This window comes from Doryrhamphus excisus, linkage group LG12, assembly GCF_037039965.1.
Source record: "Doryrhamphus excisus strain RoL-2023G ecotype Guam linkage group LG12, RoL_Dexc_Guam_v1.1, whole genome shotgun sequence".
Classification (NCBI taxonomy): domain Eukaryota; kingdom Metazoa; phylum Chordata; class Actinopteri; order Syngnathiformes; family Syngnathidae; genus Doryrhamphus; species Doryrhamphus excisus.
Genome location: NC_136368.1, coordinates 3,960,162 through 3,982,252, shown reverse-complemented (window position 1 = coordinate 3,982,252; position 22,091 = coordinate 3,960,162). Strand labels below are relative to the sequence as shown.

At 41.3% G+C, this 22,091-nt stretch overlaps 2 protein-coding genes across 2 annotated transcripts; both read right to left on the bottom strand.

Annotated features, from left to right (window-relative positions):
- Positions 1 to 10,715: 10,715 nt before the first annotated feature.
- Positions 10,716 to 16,275, bottom strand: hoxd3a (homeobox D3a). Its single transcript, XM_078795133.1, is given in 4 exon segments — positions 10,716 to 12,308; positions 12,346 to 12,904; positions 14,243 to 14,302; positions 15,547 to 16,275. Coding segments are annotated over 2 exon segments (1,221 nt in total). The 5' UTR covers positions 12,793 to 12,904; positions 14,243 to 14,302; positions 15,547 to 16,275; the 3' UTR covers positions 10,716 to 11,534.
- Positions 16,276 to 18,020: 1,745 nt separating this feature from the next.
- Positions 18,021 to 20,992, bottom strand: hoxd4a (homeobox D4a). Its single transcript, XM_058082745.2, has 2 exons — positions 19,902 to 20,992; positions 18,021 to 19,633 (listed from the first exon to the last, which is right to left on the bottom strand). The coding sequence occupies exons 1-2, from the start codon at positions 20,305 to 20,307 to the stop codon at positions 19,335 to 19,337; spliced, it is 705 nt and encodes a 234-aa protein (XP_057938728.2). The 5' UTR covers positions 20,308 to 20,992; the 3' UTR covers positions 18,021 to 19,334.
- Between the last annotated feature and the right edge of the window lie 1,099 nt (positions 20,993 to 22,091).

Genomic DNA, 22,091 nt, shown 5'->3' with positions numbered 1-22,091 from the left:
CTCTGCTTTATCTGCAAAACCAATCCTGATTAACTGTGAGCAAACGGTGGTGGCATTTACCCTGCCTGTAACCTTTAAATATGGCTGGGGAAAACCTCTGCTCCGGCAAATAGGAGCTTCTGGCCAGAGAAACTCATTGTTTTACACTCCAGAGAGAGAACAGAAGGGGGCGCGTGCTTGTGATCGAGCTAGGAGGGTATAGAGAATGAGTAAATTGTACATTTAACATGTAAAAACCTAAACCTAAACCTAAACAAAAACAGACTGTGCACATATATTTATACTGTTATTCTGTATATTTTGTATTTTCATATTTTGTATTTCATATTTTGTATTTTTCATTCTTTTTTAATAGATGTGTATGCACCTACTATACCAAAACAAATTCCTAGTATGTGTTTGATCATACCTGGCAATAAACCATTTCTGATTCTGATAAGCAGAGTGAATGCATAACTACATTTAATACATCCATATGTTTGCACATTTATTGGTGCAACTTCCTGTTTGTATTTTTTTCTATTTATTATTTATTATACTGCATTTAAATGTCAATGAATCCAATCATGAATGAAGAAAGAAAATTAAAGTTCAATTTTCTGTCTGATTTATTCCTAGGGCATTGAAAGACTACAAAAGGACAATATTTTTTGCTGTCCTATCTAGTATTTCAGCATGAATTGTGAATGTTGCATGAATGAGTAGTGAAAAACAGAACCAAACCCCATCAGTCCAGACTTCATTCATTCATTTTCTACCGCTTTTCCTCACGAGGGTCGCGGGGGTGCTGGAGCCTATCCCAGCTGTCTTCGGGCGTAAGGCGGGGTACACCATAGACTGGTCGCCAGCCAATCCCAGGGCACACATAGACAAACAACCATTCACACTCACATTCATACCTATGGGCAATTTGGAGTCGCCAATTAACCTAGCATGTTTTTGGAATGTGGGAGGAAACCGGAGTACCCGGAGAAAACCCACGCATGCACGGGGAGAACATGCAAACTCCACACAGAGATGCCCGAGGGTGGAATTGAACCCTGGTCTCCTAGCTGTGAGGTCTGTGCGCTAACCCCTAGACCACCGTGCCGCCCATCAGTCCAGACTTGCACCACATAAACAATATACGCTCAAAATGTGGCGTCCAATAGAGATTTGAACACAATAATGCATGTTGTTGACCCAGCCTTGCCATTTCCCAGTCAAGTTACTACACCCTCGCCTACATTACAGCAAACTACATTTCATGCAAACATAATCATCACAAAAAAGGACAAGAAATGGCTAAACTTAAACAGAGGAGCCGTGCCAACCACCGTGCTAACCACTAATATCGTTCATTCGTTCAGTGCTGGAGCCTATCCCAGCTGTTTTCGGGCGAGAGGCAGGGCTACACCCTGGACTGGTCGCAAGCCAATCACAGGGCACATATAGACAAACAACCATTCACACTCACATTCATACCTATGGACAATTTCGAGTCACCAATTAACCTAGCATGTTTTTGGAATGTGGGAGGAAACCGGAGTAAAACATGCAAACTCCATACAGATATGGCCAAGGGTGGAATTGAACTCGGATCTGAAGTGTTGGTTTTCATAAAGTTTGCTGCTTCAGCGTTTTTAGATGTTTTTGTCAGATTTTAGTTACTATGTTGTTCCCCATGCCACTTAGTTATCACTTTTGCCTGTGGAAAAGGCACGGTTCGTCACTAAACTACTATTGGATAATTGGAAGACGTTGCTTTCAGTGGTTGGTTTTGTGCCATTCTTTATCCTTGTTCTTTGGCAGAATTGTGATTGTGCCCACCCACTCGGCTAAGAAGCAACCCCACACATGAATGACTTCAGGATGCTTTACTGTTGGCTTGACACAGGACTGATGGCAGCGCCCATCTTCGGCTTTTTGGAGACCGTTCAGACCACTTTCATGGGCACCCTGAAGCCTTCTTGACAATAATTGAACCACTCTCCTAATGGGCTGATAAATGGTTGGTGCCATGCTCGTATTCTGGCATCTGAAGCCCTTTTTGTGCAGGGCAGTGATGACTTCACGTGTTTCCTTGCAGGTAACCTTGGTTAAAAGAGGAAAAACAAAGATTTCAAGCACCACGCTTCTTTCTAAAGCTTCCATTCTTTCATTACCAGGATAACGGTCATCTCCAGCCTTTGTCCTTGTCAACATCTGACCTATATTAACCAGGGAATCACTCACATGATGTCAGCTGGTGTTGTTGTGGCAGGGCTGAAATGCAGTGGAAATGTTTGGATCTTGGAACCTTGCAATTAATTGCCATTCATCTTATCACTCTTCATAACATTTAGGATTATATGCTAATTGCCATCATAAAAACTGAGGCTGCAGACTGTGTGAAAATTTATATTTCTCAAAAGTTTTGTCCAGGACTGTAGATTAATAAGAGTCTGGATAGAGAATAATGTCACAGCTACAAAGACAAACTACGTTGTGCATGCATACATCTGGAACAGAAAATGACGCATTACATCACCGCATGCGTCAGTAGGCAGAGGAGGAGCCTTTGTAACCTGTCTTGAAATGGTTGTATTATAATTTATACGGCAAATAACTATTATATTATATAATTATATATTATGATATAGCTTGTTCTGGCAAGAGGATGCAGTATACTGTATATCGCAATATAGTGTAGACTTTAAGGCCATCCCTCACCTGCAGGATGAATGAGAAATATTAACTGATACTGTTTGATTTACTATCAGCAAAAACACTCTTCACACCTCTACATCACTAGTCTCCAAAAGGGCATCCTACATGTTCACTGCTTGTTGCATTTTTTGTTGAAAAACTATCTTGTGCAAGATGAGGACCACACATGTATTCCGGTAATATCCGGTGGCTTGAGTGCATCCCGAAATTCCTTAAGTTTGATTGTTACCCAATTTATCATTATAGTCTTTGGCAAACACAATACCAGCGCTTCCCAGAGGAATTAGGGCAGAACTGCAGAAGACAAACAATTTACTAGCACTTTGCCTCACTGAGCCGCGCTGTCAGCCTGCCAGGAAGCCACCGTGTTCCACAATACATCTCCTGGCGACACAATAACTCACTGCATCCAATAAATATATGAAAGTTATGACAATGTCAACATTTTCCAGCTTTTCAAACTCTGAAATAGGCTATATTTGTTTTTTTATTTCATTTCCTTAAGTACCAGGAAGAATAGTTAACATGTAACACATTAAATGATTTCAACAAACCTATGACTGCTGCAAAACGATGCAGAATGTTCAAAATGATACCTTTACCATTAATGTGCATAACGATACAGCTCCATAGTCATCTGTTTATCTACAGTCTGCCATTTATTGGTGTGTAGTAGATCCCACTTCTTGGGGGACTTCCTTTCCGGATCCACCAGCGATTAAGAAATTGAGGATCCTGTAAAAATATACATTTTTAACACACTGCTCACTCCCCTGCCATTGTTCACTCCCAACAAAATCCAGCCCTAAATATGCCTCACCCACTTATTAAACACATATGAAGTATAAAATGTATAAGGACTCACCACTAATGAATGATAATTTATGATGATTGATGAATAGATGGATTATTGAAATGGAGCATGGTGCAACAAGAACCATAGAACAAATGTGCCACATCAGTAGGAACGATTTATGATAAATGACATTTCTTTTCTGCAGAAAAAATTGGGGAAAAATGTCCTTTCACAGGAAAAAAGTAACATATTTTTTTATTTATGTTTATATTTTTTAAAAATGCTATATTTTTACCAAAAAATAAAAATAACAATTATTTTTTAAATACAGTGGTACCTTCAATGCCACAAAACTACCCATTTAGACTTTCCCAGGGAGCATCAAACATGGGACATTGAAAGGTGGAACAAAAGTTTTATTCTCTGATGAGAAAAATATAAACTTGATGGCTTCCAACGTTACTGGCATGACAAAGGGATCCCACCAGAGATTTTTTTTTGTGTGTTATTTTGTTTAATTGATAATTTTGTAAGGGGGTTCCAACAAAACGAGGTAAAAGTGATGTTTCATTTGTCATTTGTAATTACTTTGGTATCATTATCTGCATGTAAAACCACAATTATTATCTATAAAATGTGTTTTGTGTTTCCATTTTTTGGTGTCTAGAACGGATGAATTGAATTGACATTAAATTCAATGGGAAAATTTGCTTTGGTTAGAGTCCGTTTTGGTTTGAGTCTGAGCTTCTGGAACAGATTCATTATGTTAACCAAAGCATTGCTGTAACAAAGAAAATAACATTTGTGACTTTGTTTGTCAGAAATGCTGAATGGCGAGTTCATGTAAATCCACGCTAGAATCAACACCACCATTCATAAACTTCTTACATCATACTTCAGGAACTAGGAAGCCTCCAGCAAGTGAGTGTCTATCACTTTTGTAGCCAGTTTGGCAGAGGTTCAGCAGAGAACTTGGCTCTACTAAGCACCATCTCATTTGTTAATGAATTCTGATAAAACATAACAAAGATGGACTCGGCAGCCATGATGTGCACAACAAAATACCCCCAGCCTCCTGCAGAAATTGTGCTATTTAACTGGCTCCCATTTGATAAGATCCCACTTGGCAGCCTTTTCTGCAATGACACCCTCTCCTAGCAGAAAGTAAATTAAGTGGGGAGCGAGTGCAGTGTGCCGCGGCAGGAATGCGGGGCCTGAGGCAGCCAGAGGCGAGGCAGCTGATGCTCCAGGGGAGCCGGAGTCCACATTATGCTGCAGCGTGGGCCACAGCGGCTATGGCGGCTGACAGCCAGGCGCCCTCAGCGGACGCTCTCGGACCGCCGCCACCATATTCTCGGGGCATTTACATTATTCAAAGATAAATGCATTGTCAATTTTGTGTCTCCAAACACTAGATATGCGCCCCGCTTCACTCCTCCCGCAGCCAAAGGTGGACTCACCTCTACCTGCTGCAAGACACTCGACAAATGAAATCAAATGTCTTCCTCAGTGGTGCGGAATTACTTAACCCTGCGAGCTGCTGCTGTGCTCTCAGATTTTAGATTGTAAAGTAAAAGCTTGGTGGAGGAAAAACACTTATGGTAAGCGGCTCTCTATTTTTTAAAGGTAGTTGTCTGCATCGCAATAGAGCCGAATCAACAAATTCATAGTCCTACCTTGTTTACTCCATACAAATCAAGCCGCGGTGTATTTATGATGTGTCTGTGCCATTCCATGGTAAATGAGAATACAGTATCCATTAGAAGAGCTGTATCAGAACTCTACCTTAAAACATAACAATGCCCATTTTTATTAATATTGTCCTATAATAACTTTGAAGGTCAAATATCCACAATATGAAAAATGTCAAATAATTTCAGTGTCAAACTGTCATCATCACATAACCAAATTGTGGAAGTGTCAAACACAAAAAGCACCAAATCACGGAACATTCGAACCCAAAAGCCCAACGCCACCAACTCTTCATAAGCAATGCATGCCAGGAACGAGTACATGTTATATAATAATACCTTAAATCAGATTCTCAACTGGTGGGCCGTGAGCCCAAAGTGGGCTTAGCTTGTTTGCCACACAGTCTGGAAGATCTGCGTTGGACATCTTTGTGTGGAGATTGTTCTCTCCTCGTGTGGGGGTGTTTTCTTCAGGGACATTGATTTCCTCAATGATAAAAAAAAAAACTTGCATGCTCGGTTAATTGGTGACTCCAAATTGTCCATAGGTATGAATGTGAGTGTGAATGGTTGTTTGTCTATATGGGCCCTGTGATTGGCTGGCCACCAGTCCACGTCCCTTTAAATAGAAGATATTTGAGAAGTTTGTGCCAAAATAATTCCTCAATTTGGTTTACCGCTTGTTATTGAGGTGTCATGGTGGGTCTCGTAGCCAAACCCCTACCTTAAAGGTATAGACATGAAGTTGTACGATATCTTAATGTTATAATCCAATGTTGTAGTGCATCACAAGTGACTTTTCCTCCACTTGGTGCCGAGTCCTCATTGGGTTTGAGTGTCGAGGGAGGTAATTCAAGCTAGTTGCTGGGGGCTCTTGCTTCTCAAAACAATATGCGTTCAAAAGAGTAAAATTGTTTTTTGTATATTATAGAAAAGGTGCAAAGTATACGTCTTCCTCGAGTGTCGTTAGATTAGAAGTATTGAACGAATCTGGTTTTCTGTTTCCTTTAAACTCAGTGCAAATTATACTTTTACAGTCTGAAGGCAAAACTTGGACATAATTCCACACCACGGACATTCTGAGCTTGTTGCTGATATGGTTTTATATGATTTTATGCCAATATGAGCCAATAATATCTTTGGGTTGATAACGATATTGCTATTATCCCTAGTTTTTACCAATGTTTTAATGTCAATTTTTCTTCTTCATTTTTGTCAAATGTTTGTTACAGTAAATACATTTATTCTGCATAGTTTTATTTCAAATTTCAATTCATTAAGTCCCACACATGATTGTGTATTCAAGGTGTCTCATCTCGTAATGCAAGACGTTCACGTCAAAAACCTTCCGGAACCTTTGGGAATTGTTAACTTTCAGATTGAAAGCTAAGAATATTGTTATTCATTCCGCAATCATGCTCATATCTTAAAGTAGCAGGCGACTTCATTGAAATAACGTGTCCGGGATTACAAATGAAAAGCGTGCGGGATCATTCTTTATCCAGAGGACAGATTAAATTCCAAATCCTGTTACTGAAACAGGCACACTTGTAGCTTGCCATGAATTAGAGCTCTAATTATATTAGGTACTATTTTAAACAAAATAACACATTTCTTATGATCCATAGGTGTAATTTATAGCAAAGCCAGGTTCATTTTCCCGGGCAATCAATTTTGTGCTGTAGCAGAAGACTAATATCATTATGGAAAGCGCTGAGAGCCGAGTATCGCACTGAGCACAGGAGGGTTTTTCCGAAGATAAATGAAGATGCAATTTATTCACTCATAATTTCACACAGAAGATGCCGTGAAGGAAATCCTTATGAGCATCACAAGAAGGGCGGAGGTGCTAATACTCGGTGATGTCGTCTAGCAGGGCTTTGTGGCGGAGGCGTGGCTAATATACGAGTGACTTCAAGTTATCTTTCACAAGAGAGGAGGAGAGGAGCATCCTGGTCAAGCCCTCCTAAATCACAGCCACAGGAGAGAGTCATTTATTACACTTACAATTATATCTATCATCCACACATAAGAGCTGCCATAAATCCACACACATCAGCGTGCGGCATCACTTTCGCTTTCCCAGCGAGTTACTCTTAGCCGCTCACACTTTAAGTCTTTTACGAATCGCCGTCCTGCATTTTATTGGTGTTGAAAGAACCAAGATTTGGGTCAAACTCCTTGATGATCAACATGCAGTTCAACATTTGCCTTTTGTCTTACGTTTTAGCATCCTAATGTTAGCATGTTAATATTTCTAGCTTCATAATATTATCATCGTATTTGTAGTTTTTAGCCCGATGAAAAGGACTAATATCTATCATGCTAATATTAACATGTTAGCATTGCTGCCATGCTAACATTAGCACATATTTAACTGTTCATGGGTAGGCCTATTATATACAGCATTATTATGCTGGATGTTTGCATGCTAACGGTTTATTAGCATTGCTAGTACACTAACATTAGTATAGTAATTTTTTAATCCGTTTTTATAGGTAGACAGGATTGTGCTATATGTTAGCATTAGCATGTTTGTATTGCTAGCATGCTAATATTAGCACAGTAGCATTTTTAGCCGTTTTCTTGGGTAGACACTGAACACAATTATGTTGGGTGTTTGGTGGCGAACATTAGCATGTTAGCATTGCTAGCATGCTAACATTAACAGTATTATTTTTAGTGATTTTCTTAGGTAGACACTATTATGTTATGTAAACATTACTATGTTAGCATTGCTAGCATGCTAACATGAGCATAGTAGCATTTGTTGTGTTTTTCACTTAGCAATCTCATGCAAGCTATTAGCATGCTAACATTAGCATGTTAGCTTTCCCTTCCGTGGTATGTTTTCATGGTCAAGGACTCTAGGTAAAATAAATAGTTTTCTAGTTTTGCAGCTGTGAAGTAAAAGGTGGGAATCAATATGAATTCAAGAAGTTTTTGTTTGTTTCTTTCAGCTTTTTCCTAACTCTGGCAAAACAGGAAGGTGGTGTCCATGTTATCTCGCCAAAACTACGGCCAACAGCAATGGCAGCCCCGGCCGCTGCAACTTGTAACATCAGCAAAGTAGCTTCCAGCAAAGTGTCAGACTCCCCCTTTGACATGCCATAAAATACATAGCACATTTTACAAGATGTCAACGCAGTTACACACACGAGCTTGTCAATGACAATAGCAAACGCTTGTGTCATTTTTCTCATTTACAACATTGTTGTGGTTCTTTCAGCACTAAATGGATTTGTTCAATGTTAAAGGAAAATATATCATATTGGAGTAACTGAGATACAGGAAGGTCGAAACTTTTTTTTCCCAATGAGAGCCACAACAAAATAAATATATACTCAAATGAATGAAATTGTATGAGTAAATATATTTTAAAATATGACATAATAATACTATTTCAGTTGATGTATTTTATGTTACTGTAATGTCTAACATCTATCAAATATCAAAGCAAATGTATGTCTTTTCTATTTGTTTTAATAACTGTCATCTTTGCAAACATGCATACACATAATGACATACCCAAAGTGCATTTTATAGACATTTATTAAGGAATTATTGCATGCATACAGATAATGTGTACATTAAAATTAAATTATTATTATTATTATTTTGTTCTGTGGGCCAAATATATGTATACAGTTGCTGTTATTTCATGCAAATCAGTATTATCATATTGTCAGTAAGTGTGGGGGAGGAACTTTTACTGACAACAAAGTATATAAATGCATATCTTTATAATAAAAACTCATGTATTTTGTGTATGTAGATATACTGTGTATTTTTGTAAGCAGAGAAAGGCATGTAATTCATTGACTTTGGTCCCTGCCATATTAAAGAACAGATAATGTCATTTAATTGTGCAATAAAGGTGACTTTTAAGCACAATAGGAAATACAACACACAAATATCAAATTTCCAAAAGTACTAGAGTTCATGCAGAAGAAAACTCCCGTTCAGTCCAGACCGGTGGTTTTGTAGAGATTTTTTAAGTCCCTCTTTGGGTCCATTTTAATCGGAAATGAAAGTCTTGATCCATCGCGTGAGCATCCACCACCCTCACGTGCCACCAAAAAAAAAGCACCACGTGAGGACGCCACGAGGACAAAGTGCCAGTTTGTTTCGCTTTCTAAAATAAGTTCTCCCGCGGCGATGTAAGCCCCTCAGACAGCGTGCAAAAATAAAAACATTCCTCCTCACCAAGGGATGGACGTGGATGCGGACCCGGAAGTATCGCGAGATCTTCAGGCTTCAGGCGTAAAACCTCCCTCTCATTCTTTACCCCTCCCAAAAAAAAACGACAACAACTTGAGTCAACTTGTGTCCCACACCGCGTGGAAGACCAACACAAACGTTACCAGTCGGTGGTCCTCCTCCCGCACATGTAGACGCTGGAGCCCTAGTTTGGCATCAAGCCACTGCGCATGCGCGGGCTCATCTCCAATCAGGGTCACGAGCAGGAGCTGATGGTGGGATGCTCTTCTCTTTATTGTTGTTTTATTCGTTTTCTAGAAAATATCTCCATAAATTAAAATATATGTTTGAACGTATGAGTTGTTGAGATGTTTCTCATGTGATTAATAAGTAAAACTTGTATTCCATATCATTATCGGCGTTGAAAAACATATTATTTTTGTAGTATGTTAAAGTGCATGAACATACGGGTATTTTCTATTGTGCATATGTTTATATTGCAACCTATGTCACTTCATACTCATTTTTTAACAATACAGTTGCGGGTTTTAAGGAATCATTTTGAATATACATTACCCAACAAGTACGTGTGTACATAATTTATAGCAAAAATTTCTCATCAATTGTTTTAAATCACATTTTCCACACACAGAAAAAAATGACATTTTCGAGATAAATTTAATGCAACGTTTGGGGGCCGATGTGCACACAGCGTGTTTATGGCCTCCCCCCTCCCCATTAAAGATTAGCCTGCTCGGTTTGAAATGTGTTCCTTGGATTTGGAATGCAGATGCTTTGTTGGCGAGGAGGAGGAATCAGCGAGGAGTCTGAAAGCGACGAGTTTTTGATTAATGAGCTTTGAAATGGCTCTCCAGGAGCAATAAAGGATGAACTGCTCTCTCTTTCTTTCTTTCTCTCTCTCTCTCTCTCTTTCTCTCACACACACATTCACGTGCACGCGTGCATACACATTAAAACGCGCGCACACACGGACTTTGCTTTTCTTGCTCGTCGATAAATTGGATATGTTTTTAAACGTCCACTCGTCTAACTTTAGCAGCGCGCTGATCAATAAGTAATGGAGCCCATTCTCTTATTATAATAATCATCCAGTAAAATAACACACCCAGGAAGATCATACCGATAAAACATCAATAAGCTTATTCTTTTAAAATGCACTTTGCATTATAGAGGTGCAGTCTTGCTTGGATATCCTGGTGTCTAATTTATTGATCGGGTCTCCTTCTTGGCTGGGCGTCAATGGGCCGCAGGAAACCAAACATAATATTACAGAATTCAAATCATATTCATATAATAATAATAATAATAATAACAAACCGTAAAGTTTGACCACTTTATTTACAAAATGCTCAACGCAATAAAATAGAACATTTCAATATAATTAAGGTGGACTTCCATGGGGTGGAATAACGATGGGAAAGAAATTTTTAAAAAAAAAGGAATGGAATACACAAAATGACATGCTGGTGTGTACAATATTTGATACTTCGATAGTCTACGATTTGCACACAAGATTAACCATGGACACATAGTGGTGCTTATACACTATAAAATGCCCCATTTGTCCCCCCCAACCCTCATTTACAATTACAAATCAATTTTTCAAACCCTGTTTCGCCATCAAGTGCACTGATCTGTCCAATCTTACAAGAAAACAAACACACGTATAAATACTCGCTTTGAAACGATAAATAATGTGCAATCGTTGAATAATAAATAGATAGAATAGCCAAAAAAAACGCATGAGAAGAAATAAATACCATGATTTGGGATGAGGAGACAAAAAAAATGGGACTCCAAAAAGTCCTTCTCACTATGAGTTTCTACGTTCATCATCTACAAGCCTTACTTTCAAGTCAAATATTCAGTCCAAAATGCGCATTGCACTTGTCTATCAAAAAGAAGAAAGAGGAGGAACATCCCCAAATATCCAAGAACATGGGAGAGGCTGTATTCTTTAGAAAAAATACACAATAATACTCATTAATACTGTCATCGTAATAATCATAATGCACGTGACTCGCTGCGTGGGAGTTATTCGACTAATGAGGTAATAACATAATATTGGCATACACGCACACGCACACGCACACACACACACATACACACATGCGCGCGCGCGCTAGGAGACACCTCTATTACAAGTGCGTGAGTTTAGGCGCTTCCTGAATCCTTCCCTGAGTGGCTTGGTGAGAGGTGAGGTCCGTGTAGGTGGGGTGGGGGTCACAGGGTCCGTGGTGGTGGTTCCCCGGGATCTGGGCTGCGCAGCTGTAGTCCACGCTGGTGGACGAGGGGTGGGGAAGGTGGCCCAGGTTGAAGACGGGGCCCGAGGCTGGCATGGAATCCACAAAGTTCCCGCCCACGTAGACTGGGCTGCCTTGCAAGTTGGCGCCGGCGAACGTGCCGCCGCTCTGCATGCCGTGGTGCTCGTACTCGGCGCTCTGGTAGCGCTTTTGCTGGGGCATGCAGCCGCCCAGCGGGGCCGTGTAGGCGGCCAGGCCGTACATGTTCTGCTGGGGCTTGGCGAAGGGCGGAGGCGAGGGCGCGTCATAGGCCAAAGTGTTCTGGAGCTGGCCCGAGTATCCAATGTGATTGGGGCCGCTCAGCGGCGGGCTTCTGTCCGGGGAGTGCCCGAGAGGCGAGTGCGCCAGCCCTTTGGACTTCTGGTCCTTTTTGTACTTCATTCTTCTGTTCTGGAACCAGATCTTGATCTGACGCTCGGTGAGGTTCAGCAGGTTGGCCATCTCCACCCTGCGTGGGCGGCAAAGGTAGCGGTTGAAGTGGAACTCCTTCTCCAGCTCCACCAGCTGCGCGCTGGTGTACGCGGTTCTCACCCGCTTGGAGGCCGGTCCGGACGGGCTCTTTTCATCGCTCACCTCGCCTGCAATTACAAATATTTATTAAGACGTAACCTCCGCCCCCACTCCCCCCACGCACGCCCATCTCCACTGTACCTGCAGAGGGGCAGTTATTGCTCTTCTTGTTGGCATTCTGCCGGGTCTCCTTCATCCAGGGGAATATCTGCTTGGTCAGTGCGGGTGTAGCGTTGCTACCGCCAGGGGAAGACTTCTTTTTCTGCGGTGCAGAGCCGTTGGAGCCGGGTGAGGGTGGCAGCGGAGCCCCGGGCTGCTGTTCCCCCACACTGCTGCTGTTGCTGTTGGTGTTGCTTTGGCTGCCGCTGCTGCTGCTCTGCCGCATGCAATCCCCGTTTAAGTCACTTTCTTTCAGGGTCGGTGGCCGGACTGCGGGGGTCTGAATAGGGCACACAGGGCCCTGATAGTCCCCCTCGATGTTGGCTGGAGGGTACGACTGGTGAGCGTAGTTGTACGAGTCAGCTTTGGGGTAGCTGTAGCCCCCAAACAGTGCAGAGTTGTCGTAGTATGTTGCTTTCTGCATTGTAGTTGTTCACTCAAAGACAATAAAGCAGGGAATGTAGCTCCAATGGCATGGGTATATTGGCAGCTTTATCACGTAATTGGCCTCCCCCACTTTTGCTCCAGTCTGTCACCTATAAAAATACAAATAAACATCATTTGACTCCTATATCTTATTTTATTTTACACCTATCTGCATGCAACGAGCCTGTATTAAACTACCATCATATTACAGACCCAGTATTGCCTTTTTTCTTTTTAGACAAAAACAGTTAAAGTTTAACTTTCCCTAAAAAGGCCCTCTGTGGGGCTTTGGTGAGCCCTCAGAAAAGGAGCTGAATCAGCGTTTGACACACAAACACAATGGCCTTTTCACTAATCACAAGGTCTGACAAAGCGTTGCGTCATGCCTTGTTCAAGCTTTGGATCACATGTTCACACACACTACTCTACAGCATTCATCTCAATATAAATATCATTTCTGTGTGTGAGTGCGTGTGTGTGTGTGTGTGTGTGTGTGTGAGAAGGTGGCATAGCTGTGTGTCGGTTGGTGTGGGCGTGGTTGGCAGAAATGTGTGATCATTTGTCTTTTCGCACGTCTCCACCTATGTAGAATATTAGGTACACCTTCATAATCTCATGCCATTCAATACTAGAGTGATGCTGAAGAACCGTCTTTTAAAAAAAAAGGAGGGGGGGCATTTTATTTAATTGTGTTTTTGCTGTGATGGTGGTCTTTTGTTCTTAAATCCAACCTATGATGCGCATTTACGCACATAGATAAGCCCGTTTTTAAACGTTAATGTGATTTGTTATTATTATTATTATTATTATTTTCAGTAAATCCAATGCAGGCCGGTCCTAATCGCTGTAATAAAGTTGCATGATAAATATGAGACGCGGGGGCTACTGTATGTTGGTGGTAAAGTCCTCGCCGTGCTGCATAACAATTGCACCTGTCAGTGTGGGCCGCCGTGGCAAAATTTATGACCGCAAATGTTGGTGTTGTAAACGCAAAGCAAAACAGTGCACTCCACTCGCAGCCCCTCAGAAGTGCAACACAAAAAAAGCGTAGGTGGAAGGGTAGAGGGAAAGAATCCCACAACCTGACCCGAGATGCTTTTATAAAGCAAGGCTTTAATATGCAGGCTTGCAGCATTAGTCGACTGCACTGCTGCAAGAAGAGACGTTCAAAGTGTGAGTAGCCTGCGGGAATAAATGGATTACAAGAAGGACTTCCACCTCATTTTTATTATTCATTTTCGGGATGTGTCTACTTCCGTGTCTATTCCTAGTTATACATTTTTAATGGGAATTTCCTTCCTAAATAAGGTGCAAACATAGTAAATACATTTGCAGGATATATAGGCAATGTGTGCCTTCTGCATGTCTGCTTTGGTCATCGACTCCTCGCTTTATGTGGAAAAACAACAACAACAAAAGGGGCTTGTTTACTTGTTATTTATACTCACCAAAATTTGCGCAAATGGGTGTTCTGTTCTTTACGCTTTCATCACTGCTCGCAGCTCCACCTGAAAAACACACGCCACAAAATATAGCAGAAATATTTCTGTGAAAAAACACATTTTCCCCCTCAGATAAATAAATGTGAATGATACAATGATGAAGATTCCCTTGCAGGCTTGTTTATGGAACTGCGATGCCTTCAAGGCTTTAAAAAAAAAGCCCTGCATGTGCACTTTTTAAATACAAAGAATAGGCCAGATATTTAGCAGTCATAAGCTGTTTTTGGCTGACCTTTGGGTCATGCGGCGTTTAATGAACAACGAGAGGAGCCGGTTTAGCCTTCAAGTAGACCGGCCGCAAAATCACAACCACAAAAGGAGAAGATGCTCTACACACACACGCCGGCTCCGAGAAATTCACATTTAGAAAGAAATAATAATATAGGAATGGGAACCATTTTGTCGTTGATGTGTGGATTATTTGCGTCAAAGTAAGGCAGATTTAACATCTGTTGGATGTGGAATATTTGTTAATGCTGGTCTGCTCAAGGGCTTTGGCCCACTGGGCTACTAGTAGCAGACATGCTCCTCTATTCAAGGCGCAGTGTTCTTCGCCTACGCGCTGTTACGGTAAGTTTGGTCCACACAAAGGGCCGGGACTCCATGTAGACACTTATTATCTCCATCGCTACTTGAAGGCGCATGGTGCATTGTTTTTGCAGAAAGTAATGCATATTAGTTATTTATGTTGCAATTAATGTTGTTTTATTATTATAGGTATTTGTATTTTTTTTCAATATTATTTTAAAATGCATTTAAAAAAATCTAAACTTATGCGTAATCGTTCCAAAGGTATAATAGTTGGATTAAATTGGAATATCGCTGCAAAAAAAGCTTCACAAATGGTGAGAAAATCGAACTCGTCCCCTCGTCCAGCACATGACTTGATGTTTTTAACAAAGCCACGCAGCTCAAAGCACATAAATCACCGCAAACGCCATTGTGACGATAAGACAACAAATTAATGTGATTTACGATCCGCGAGTCAAAAAGAAGAAAAGTCCCCTCTACTTTTTTCCTTCGTGCTGCTTCTCGCAGAAACGAGCTGAAAAGTGCACCGAGTTCCGTTTCCATCATAAGCCTTTCTTTCCTTTCCTTTCCCAAACGACGTAGCAGCCTTTTGCTCGACATCCTCCGCAAGCAGCCTCCACAGGCGCCAACCTCCTCCAAGTGGAATAAATCACCCACCCGTATTTCCTCGCATCGAATGAACCCGCTTAAAGGTTGCTTTGCGCCATGCAGCTGCTTACCTGTGCGTCAATTCATCATTAATTTTAAAAAAAAAAGCTATAGCAGGTCACTCTTGCAGCTTGTGGAATAAATCCTTTTGTGTGGGAGACGATGCTGTCCTAAACCTGATCTTGGTCTTTTTCAGACATTTCCATACACCAGTGGATGTAGTATTCCCGGAAGAGTGGAAGGACTCAGCTACCAATAAAAAGCCAACATTGGGTATCCTTATTTCTGCACGGAGAGGAAGAAAAAAAACCGTCTGGCAATCAATCACCAAATGAAATAGCAGGAATTTAAGTGTAGGCCTGTGCAGATTTGGGAGCTAAACAGTAGAATATTTGGCTTTAAGGGAGGGGGGGAGGCTTTATGATGACAAATAAAGGCACTGCCCTGCAAGATGCAAGCATATTTGTTCACGTGATTGCTCTTCCTCTACCTCACCAATCCATTTTTGACAAAGGGTGGCGTTTAATTCCTCGGTATATTCCTTTTTTTATATATTTATTTATACCCTGCATTGCTGCTGGGAAGTCTGGTATCTAAAAACCTACAGGATATTTGTGTATATTTATATTTATATTTAACATTTGTTGCCCCCCATGAATGAACGTGAGGTATTGAAATATATCCTACATTGAAAAAAGATTAGGCCTTTGTTCTCACAATGTGGAGCACTTGGAGAAGAATGATGAAGATTTGGAGCGTCGGCTTTTGCTTGCTGGGAAAGAAAAAGATTCAAGACTGGCTGCCACATATGTTCACAGGGTAATAAAAGTGAAAGATTTACAGTTTTCGCCCCCCCCCCTCCCTGTGTCTCCCTCCCTTCCAACCCTTTCAGGAATTACTGGCAATGATTTACAAGGATGCAGAAGTGTCAGCCGGGCCAAACTTCCACCTCCAATCCAAGCCAGTGACCATCAAACGGCGTTTATTTACACTTCATGCAAATAAACGCCTCTTCGTTTGCTGTATTTTGCACCACAGCTAAATTGGACTTGAAATGGGCCAGAGAGCAATAAAAAAAATCCACAACGACCATGCATTCATCTGCAAGATTCCTGCAAGAGCCACACACACTCACACAGCAATAGCACAATAAATCAAATAAGAGCACATTTGGCTCCGGAGCGAAGCCATCCAGCATGGAAGATGCAGTAAATACAGACCTTACCCGAGCATCCTTGGCTTGGGGATGTGTCGCTCCCGACGCCGCTGTGCTGTTTAAAGCCTATTATTGTTTTTTTTTTCTCTCTTTGGCGGATCTCTTCAGTTTTTCAAGTCTAGATAGAGTCCTCGCGATTAATGACGACGCCAAGCTTCGAGGGGGTGGGGGGGCCGGTGCTGCATTAATTATTGGGCCAGTCACGTGATCTGGGTGGAGGTGGCGAGGGGGTGGTGGTGTTGGAGCTTACAGCGCGACAATGTCGAGGTGAATTTCTGCGAATGCAAAAAAAGACGACGCTACTATAACGCGATGCCGGGTTGTTGTCAGGAGGAGGAAAAGGAGGAGGGGAAACGAGGCGAGCGTGAGGGAGAGTCAAATATGGCGGGATGGCGAAGAGCGGCACTGGCGCATGCTTGTTCCCCGGCGGTGGATGCGGCTGTCATTGGAAGTGGCACAGCGCCCATGGCTGCCATTTATTGGCGCGCACGCATGTAGGTCAGCGTGGCTGCGAGCACGTGCAGTCCAATCACACCTTTTCTTCTTATAATAATAATAATACATTGTCACCCCCCCCACCCCACCCACTCCCTGCAAAATAAGTACTAATGTAGCATGTTAAAGCCATCCATCCTCTGCATATAAACCCACCTTCATATATGGCGTGGTGCCTTCAAGGACATCACTTTTGTTTTGTTGGAGTCCGCATTAAGTGAACATACATGGACATACATTTGGGTATACGTGCAGAGTGGATCACGTAGTGTGTGTGGGGGGGATGTGGGGGGTGTATAGTGAAGATTGTCTTTCCACATGTCTTCTTCGAGGCCTTTTGTGTGCTTGATAGTGGACGCAAAGTGTGGGGTCCCAAAAGTGGCGAGAACAAACAATAAAAGGCTTGGTGATTATATAACTTGAAATATATGATACAACTATAATTTTAATTGCATTTGAACACCTCACATGATAATCGTCAGGTTCGGGAAACCTCTGGTTTCTACATTGTTTTCATTTTGGAGCAAAGAACAGCAAATAATGATCATATATATATATTAAACCGATAGTATAATATAATATGGGTGCATTAAATACACGAAATGTGTTTAATTTTGTGTTTTATTAATTTTTTTTATGCAAAGAAATAAAAATTGGAGCTGGAATGTGAGAATGAGAAGCGAGCATCAGCCAAAAGGTAAGACATTTGGGGTTGAGGGGGGGGGGTGTTTTCAAGCATTTGTCTCCTCGTACGTCAACAAAGAAATGTCTTTTCAACGATATTCTTAGTTCACAATTGTAAAGTGTGCTTAAATAAGACAAGTCACTTAAATGCATCATCAGTAGAAATCTTTATTTCGTTTCCAATATACTTCTCACATCCCGATGCACAAATACAAGGTAGAAAGCATGTACAAAAATAAGAGCAGTAAAAGAGATTGCATTTTGACATTACGCGTATATTGGAACCTCTGTCTTCAAATACTGGGCAGTTTTTTGTTTTGTGTTTTTTTTTTTTAGATAGAAAGAACTCTGTTTCACAAGTCACGCACTGACTCGCTTTGAATGCTTCACAGAGTTTTTTGTCTCAAAAAAAAGGAGAAAATGCTGCCTGTCCGGCCGGGTCAGGGGTGTTGGGGTCATCCCTTGCGGCTCCAACGTGTCCCCTGGATGAACCTGCCACCGACCTTCGCTTCAAATACCTCCTCCACAAGACCTCCAAGATCCGGGTGAGAGCTTCTGGGCCTTTTCTTGTGTTGAGACAATGACGGTTTTAAAACAAAAAAACTACCAAAAAAAATCTTTTTTTCTGACTTGACATCCCCCCCAACTTCTAAACCTTTTGTTTAAACCGAGAAAGAAATAAAAAATACATTCTCACATCAAAACTAAGACGAAACTTTACATAAAGCCATGCAGAAACATATATTTGGAAAAGGTTCATTCTTAACCGGGAGCATTCGTTTCATTGGGTGTGCGCGCGATACGAAAACGTTCACTTATATTTTTAAACAAATAAATAAAATGTAACACAAATATTCCTAAATATTTCAAACAATTCGATGTCATGCAGGAATGGAAATAAAAAAACGAGCATGACAGAGGTTGAAAACGTTTAAAAAATGCCGAGGCGAGATTTATTTCTAAGGAAAAAGGAATGTTTTGAAGGACATATATTTCAAGAAAAAAAAAAGCTTTTATGGTACAAAATAAGTTAAAACATACATATGACCAAGACGAGCGATATTTGGGACAATAAGGTTCCGTGCTTTTGGTTGCACTTTCCATCAAGTACATTTGCGAGCTACTGAGACGTGTGCGTAATTCCAACCAATGTTCTTAAATGAAATAAAAACGACGCTCTTAAATCCATAGAAGCTGAAGGTGGACGTCCTCACAGAGCCCCCCCACATCCAAAAAAAAAAAAAGTAAAAAGTTTGGTTGTAATATTTCATGGTGCATCTTTGCAGTAAGCGAACCATAAAAGAGACTCGAACCTGTCCGTGAAAATACTGATTGATTTTTATCTTTTCCATCCCAGCCTCAAGTCAACACGGATTTATTTTCATTAAATTAAAAAAAAATGTCTAAAAACGACTTCGGTCCATGCAAAAGTCAGATGCGACGCCTTTGCTCGCGTCTCGGTCTTTACAAGGACGTGATGTCAGTCTGGTTGTCCTTGTGGAGGCTTTGTAGGTGGCCCGGGGTCGGTACCGACCTTCCTTTAGTGTTCGGCAGTTTGTGGTCCTTCTTCCACTTCATTCTCCTGTTCTGGAACCAGATCTTAATCTGCCTCTCGGAGAGACAAAGCGTGTGAGCGATCTCGATTCGGCGCCTCCTGGTCAAGTAGCGGTTGAAGTGGAACTCCTTCTCCAGCTCCAGAACCTGCTGCCGGGTGTAAGCTGTTCTGGAGCGTTTGGGCTCGGAACCCGTGTAATCCGGGTTGACTGCGGGAGAGAAACAAATATAGTTTTTTTTAAAGGAAAGAGGAATACACACACGTTTATTTAGATTTAGGGTTTTTACGCACAAAATTACGCAAATCCACTACACACATGCACACTACACGCTTTAGCTTCCGCGGCCTGCTTCCAGAGCAATAAAATTTACGACTTGTGTAATTGGCGAGGCCCTTGAAAGCCTCTCATAAATAGAACACTGAACGATTCGCAAACTACTACAGTGCGTCAGGAGCGCGTAAAAGGGCGACCTTACCCGTAGTGACGTGCACTTTCTTCATCCATGGGTAAACTACCGCGGGCTGCTTGCCTGGCATCCCATTCGGGCTCTTTGTGTTCTGCTGTGCACACGTCCGTGCTCCGGTCACATGGACCGGCTCCGCTTGCTCAGTCTGTGCGACGAAGGGGCTCCCCTGGCCGGCTCTGTCGTGGACGTGACCCCGTGGCTGCACAGGGGGCTCCTGCACGGCGTTGCAGCCGAAAGCTTGCTCCGTGTAGTTTGAGCGTGGGTAGATCCCCGGGTGCTGAAAGTCAGTGTCCTGCGATGGGCTGAAGTAGTCCGAGCCCTGCTCAGGTATGTAGTTATTCTGCGAATATTCCTCGCAGGGGGGGAATTTGGGATCCACATACTTGGAGTTCACCATATACGAACTCATGGCCATTAATTTGTGAAGGTAGAAAATACTAATTTTTCTCGAGTTGTCTTTTTTCCTCCCTCCATAAAGCCCTCCTACTTTGGTGTCAACTGAATAAAGTTAGCGGACCATGTGACTGTGTCGGCCAATGGAGGTGACGCTGCTCCTCACACGGGTAAACATACAACTAAGAGCAATTTCACCCACTCCAAATATGCCCTAATTGCACTCATGGTGGAAAAATAAACCCTCAAACATCTGTCTGCAGGTTAGGAAAACAAACTTCCACCCCGAGAGAACAAAAACACGTTATACCTTGCTGCAAATACTTTAAAAAAAAAACATAAAATACGCTTTAAATAACAAACATTTGAAGTAAAATGAGATATTTCATGTGTGCTCTAAGCTCTGGCATCTGCGCCACAAAAAAAGAAGCCCCTCCGGTTTAAAAGCAGGGGGATATAATGAGTGAGGACAATTGATGGCGACTGTCTTTGTCAAGGAGGGGGTCATGCAAAAGTTACACCAATCTCATCCCTTCATCTTCTGCAGGCTCCTGGAAACAATTGGCCAATGGCCGCCTCTGGGAATCATTCATGGAGGTATAGAGACAGGAGGAGGGAGGCGTGCGGTGCCATGCAGGAGTGTTTTTTCTTTCATTCCAACATGTTGCTTTATTAATACGAGTATGCACCCCCCCCCACACCCCAACCCATCCTGGTTATTACACTCATTACACCCTAGCGTCAACAAAGGTGTCAATAAATCGAAGTTTTTTCATCGACCATATACTCCCCTAGAATCGAATCTGTGACTGTGTTTTGATCACACAAATTCGGTTCTACAGGGTATATATAGACGACGGGAGGCGTCCCACAGATGCAAGAAGAGGAGGTGGGCATGCAAGTGAGGAGGTTGGCATGCAGTCTTATAAGAGGTCATGCAAATGTCTTCATTTGAGGCGGTCTTTACTGGTGCTTCTGCACTTGGACTCCTTGTGTCTGTGTGTGTGTGTGTGTGTGTGTTTCTGCAATTTTCGTCATTTCCTTGTTTATTACTACCTAATTATTGGCCTGGAGACACCCCCTTGACGACACATTTAGTTCCAAGCAAGGGACCTAAATGTGTCTTCTCCTAAAGTCCCTGCAATTCATTCATATTATTCTTACATAATAATTCTAAATAATCATTTTAATGTATAAACATTTGAGATAACGTTTGTTTTTGTTCACGTTTTGTTTTATAAATGTGTTCTAATATGTAGTCCATGCAATATATGAATATTTATCCAACACTATCACTTCATTTCTGTAGATTTTTCATTCATTTCAATGTATATATTTAATATACAAGTTATAAAATGGGTCAATTTCATATTTTCTAAATTTAAAGATATGTTTGATGTATTTTCCTATGGTACATATTATTAATAAACAGTTGGTAAACTTCTGTAGATTTAATTTATTAAAAATATTTTTTTCATTATTATATATTTACATTTATGGCCCAAAAAAAATTGTGTTCGTTTAATATTTTCGAAATGTGGTGTATTTTCCTATAGTCTGCGCATTTTTTTACAAATATTATTCATTGCTAAATGTTAAATGCTGGATTTAAGTTATTCAAATTAATGTATTTTTTAAAATTATTTTATGTATTTAATATATACATTTATACCAATAACATGAAGTTGTGTTAATGTTATATTTTCTGAATGTAAACAAACCCATCCACCAAAATATTTGACGTATTCTCCCATATGCAGTTTATTCATGTTATTCATAAACTGGAGCACATCAGATAAAAATACA

Coding starts and splice junctions, on each gene's coding strand:
- hoxd4a (XM_058082745.2), bottom strand. CDS start 20,307: ATGGCCATGAGTTCGTATATGGTGAACTCCAAGTATGTGGATCCCAAA. Junction 19,634..19,901: donor GAAAGTGCACGTCACTACGG/GTAAGGTCGCCC, acceptor TCTCTCCCGCAG/TCAACCCGGATTACACGGGT.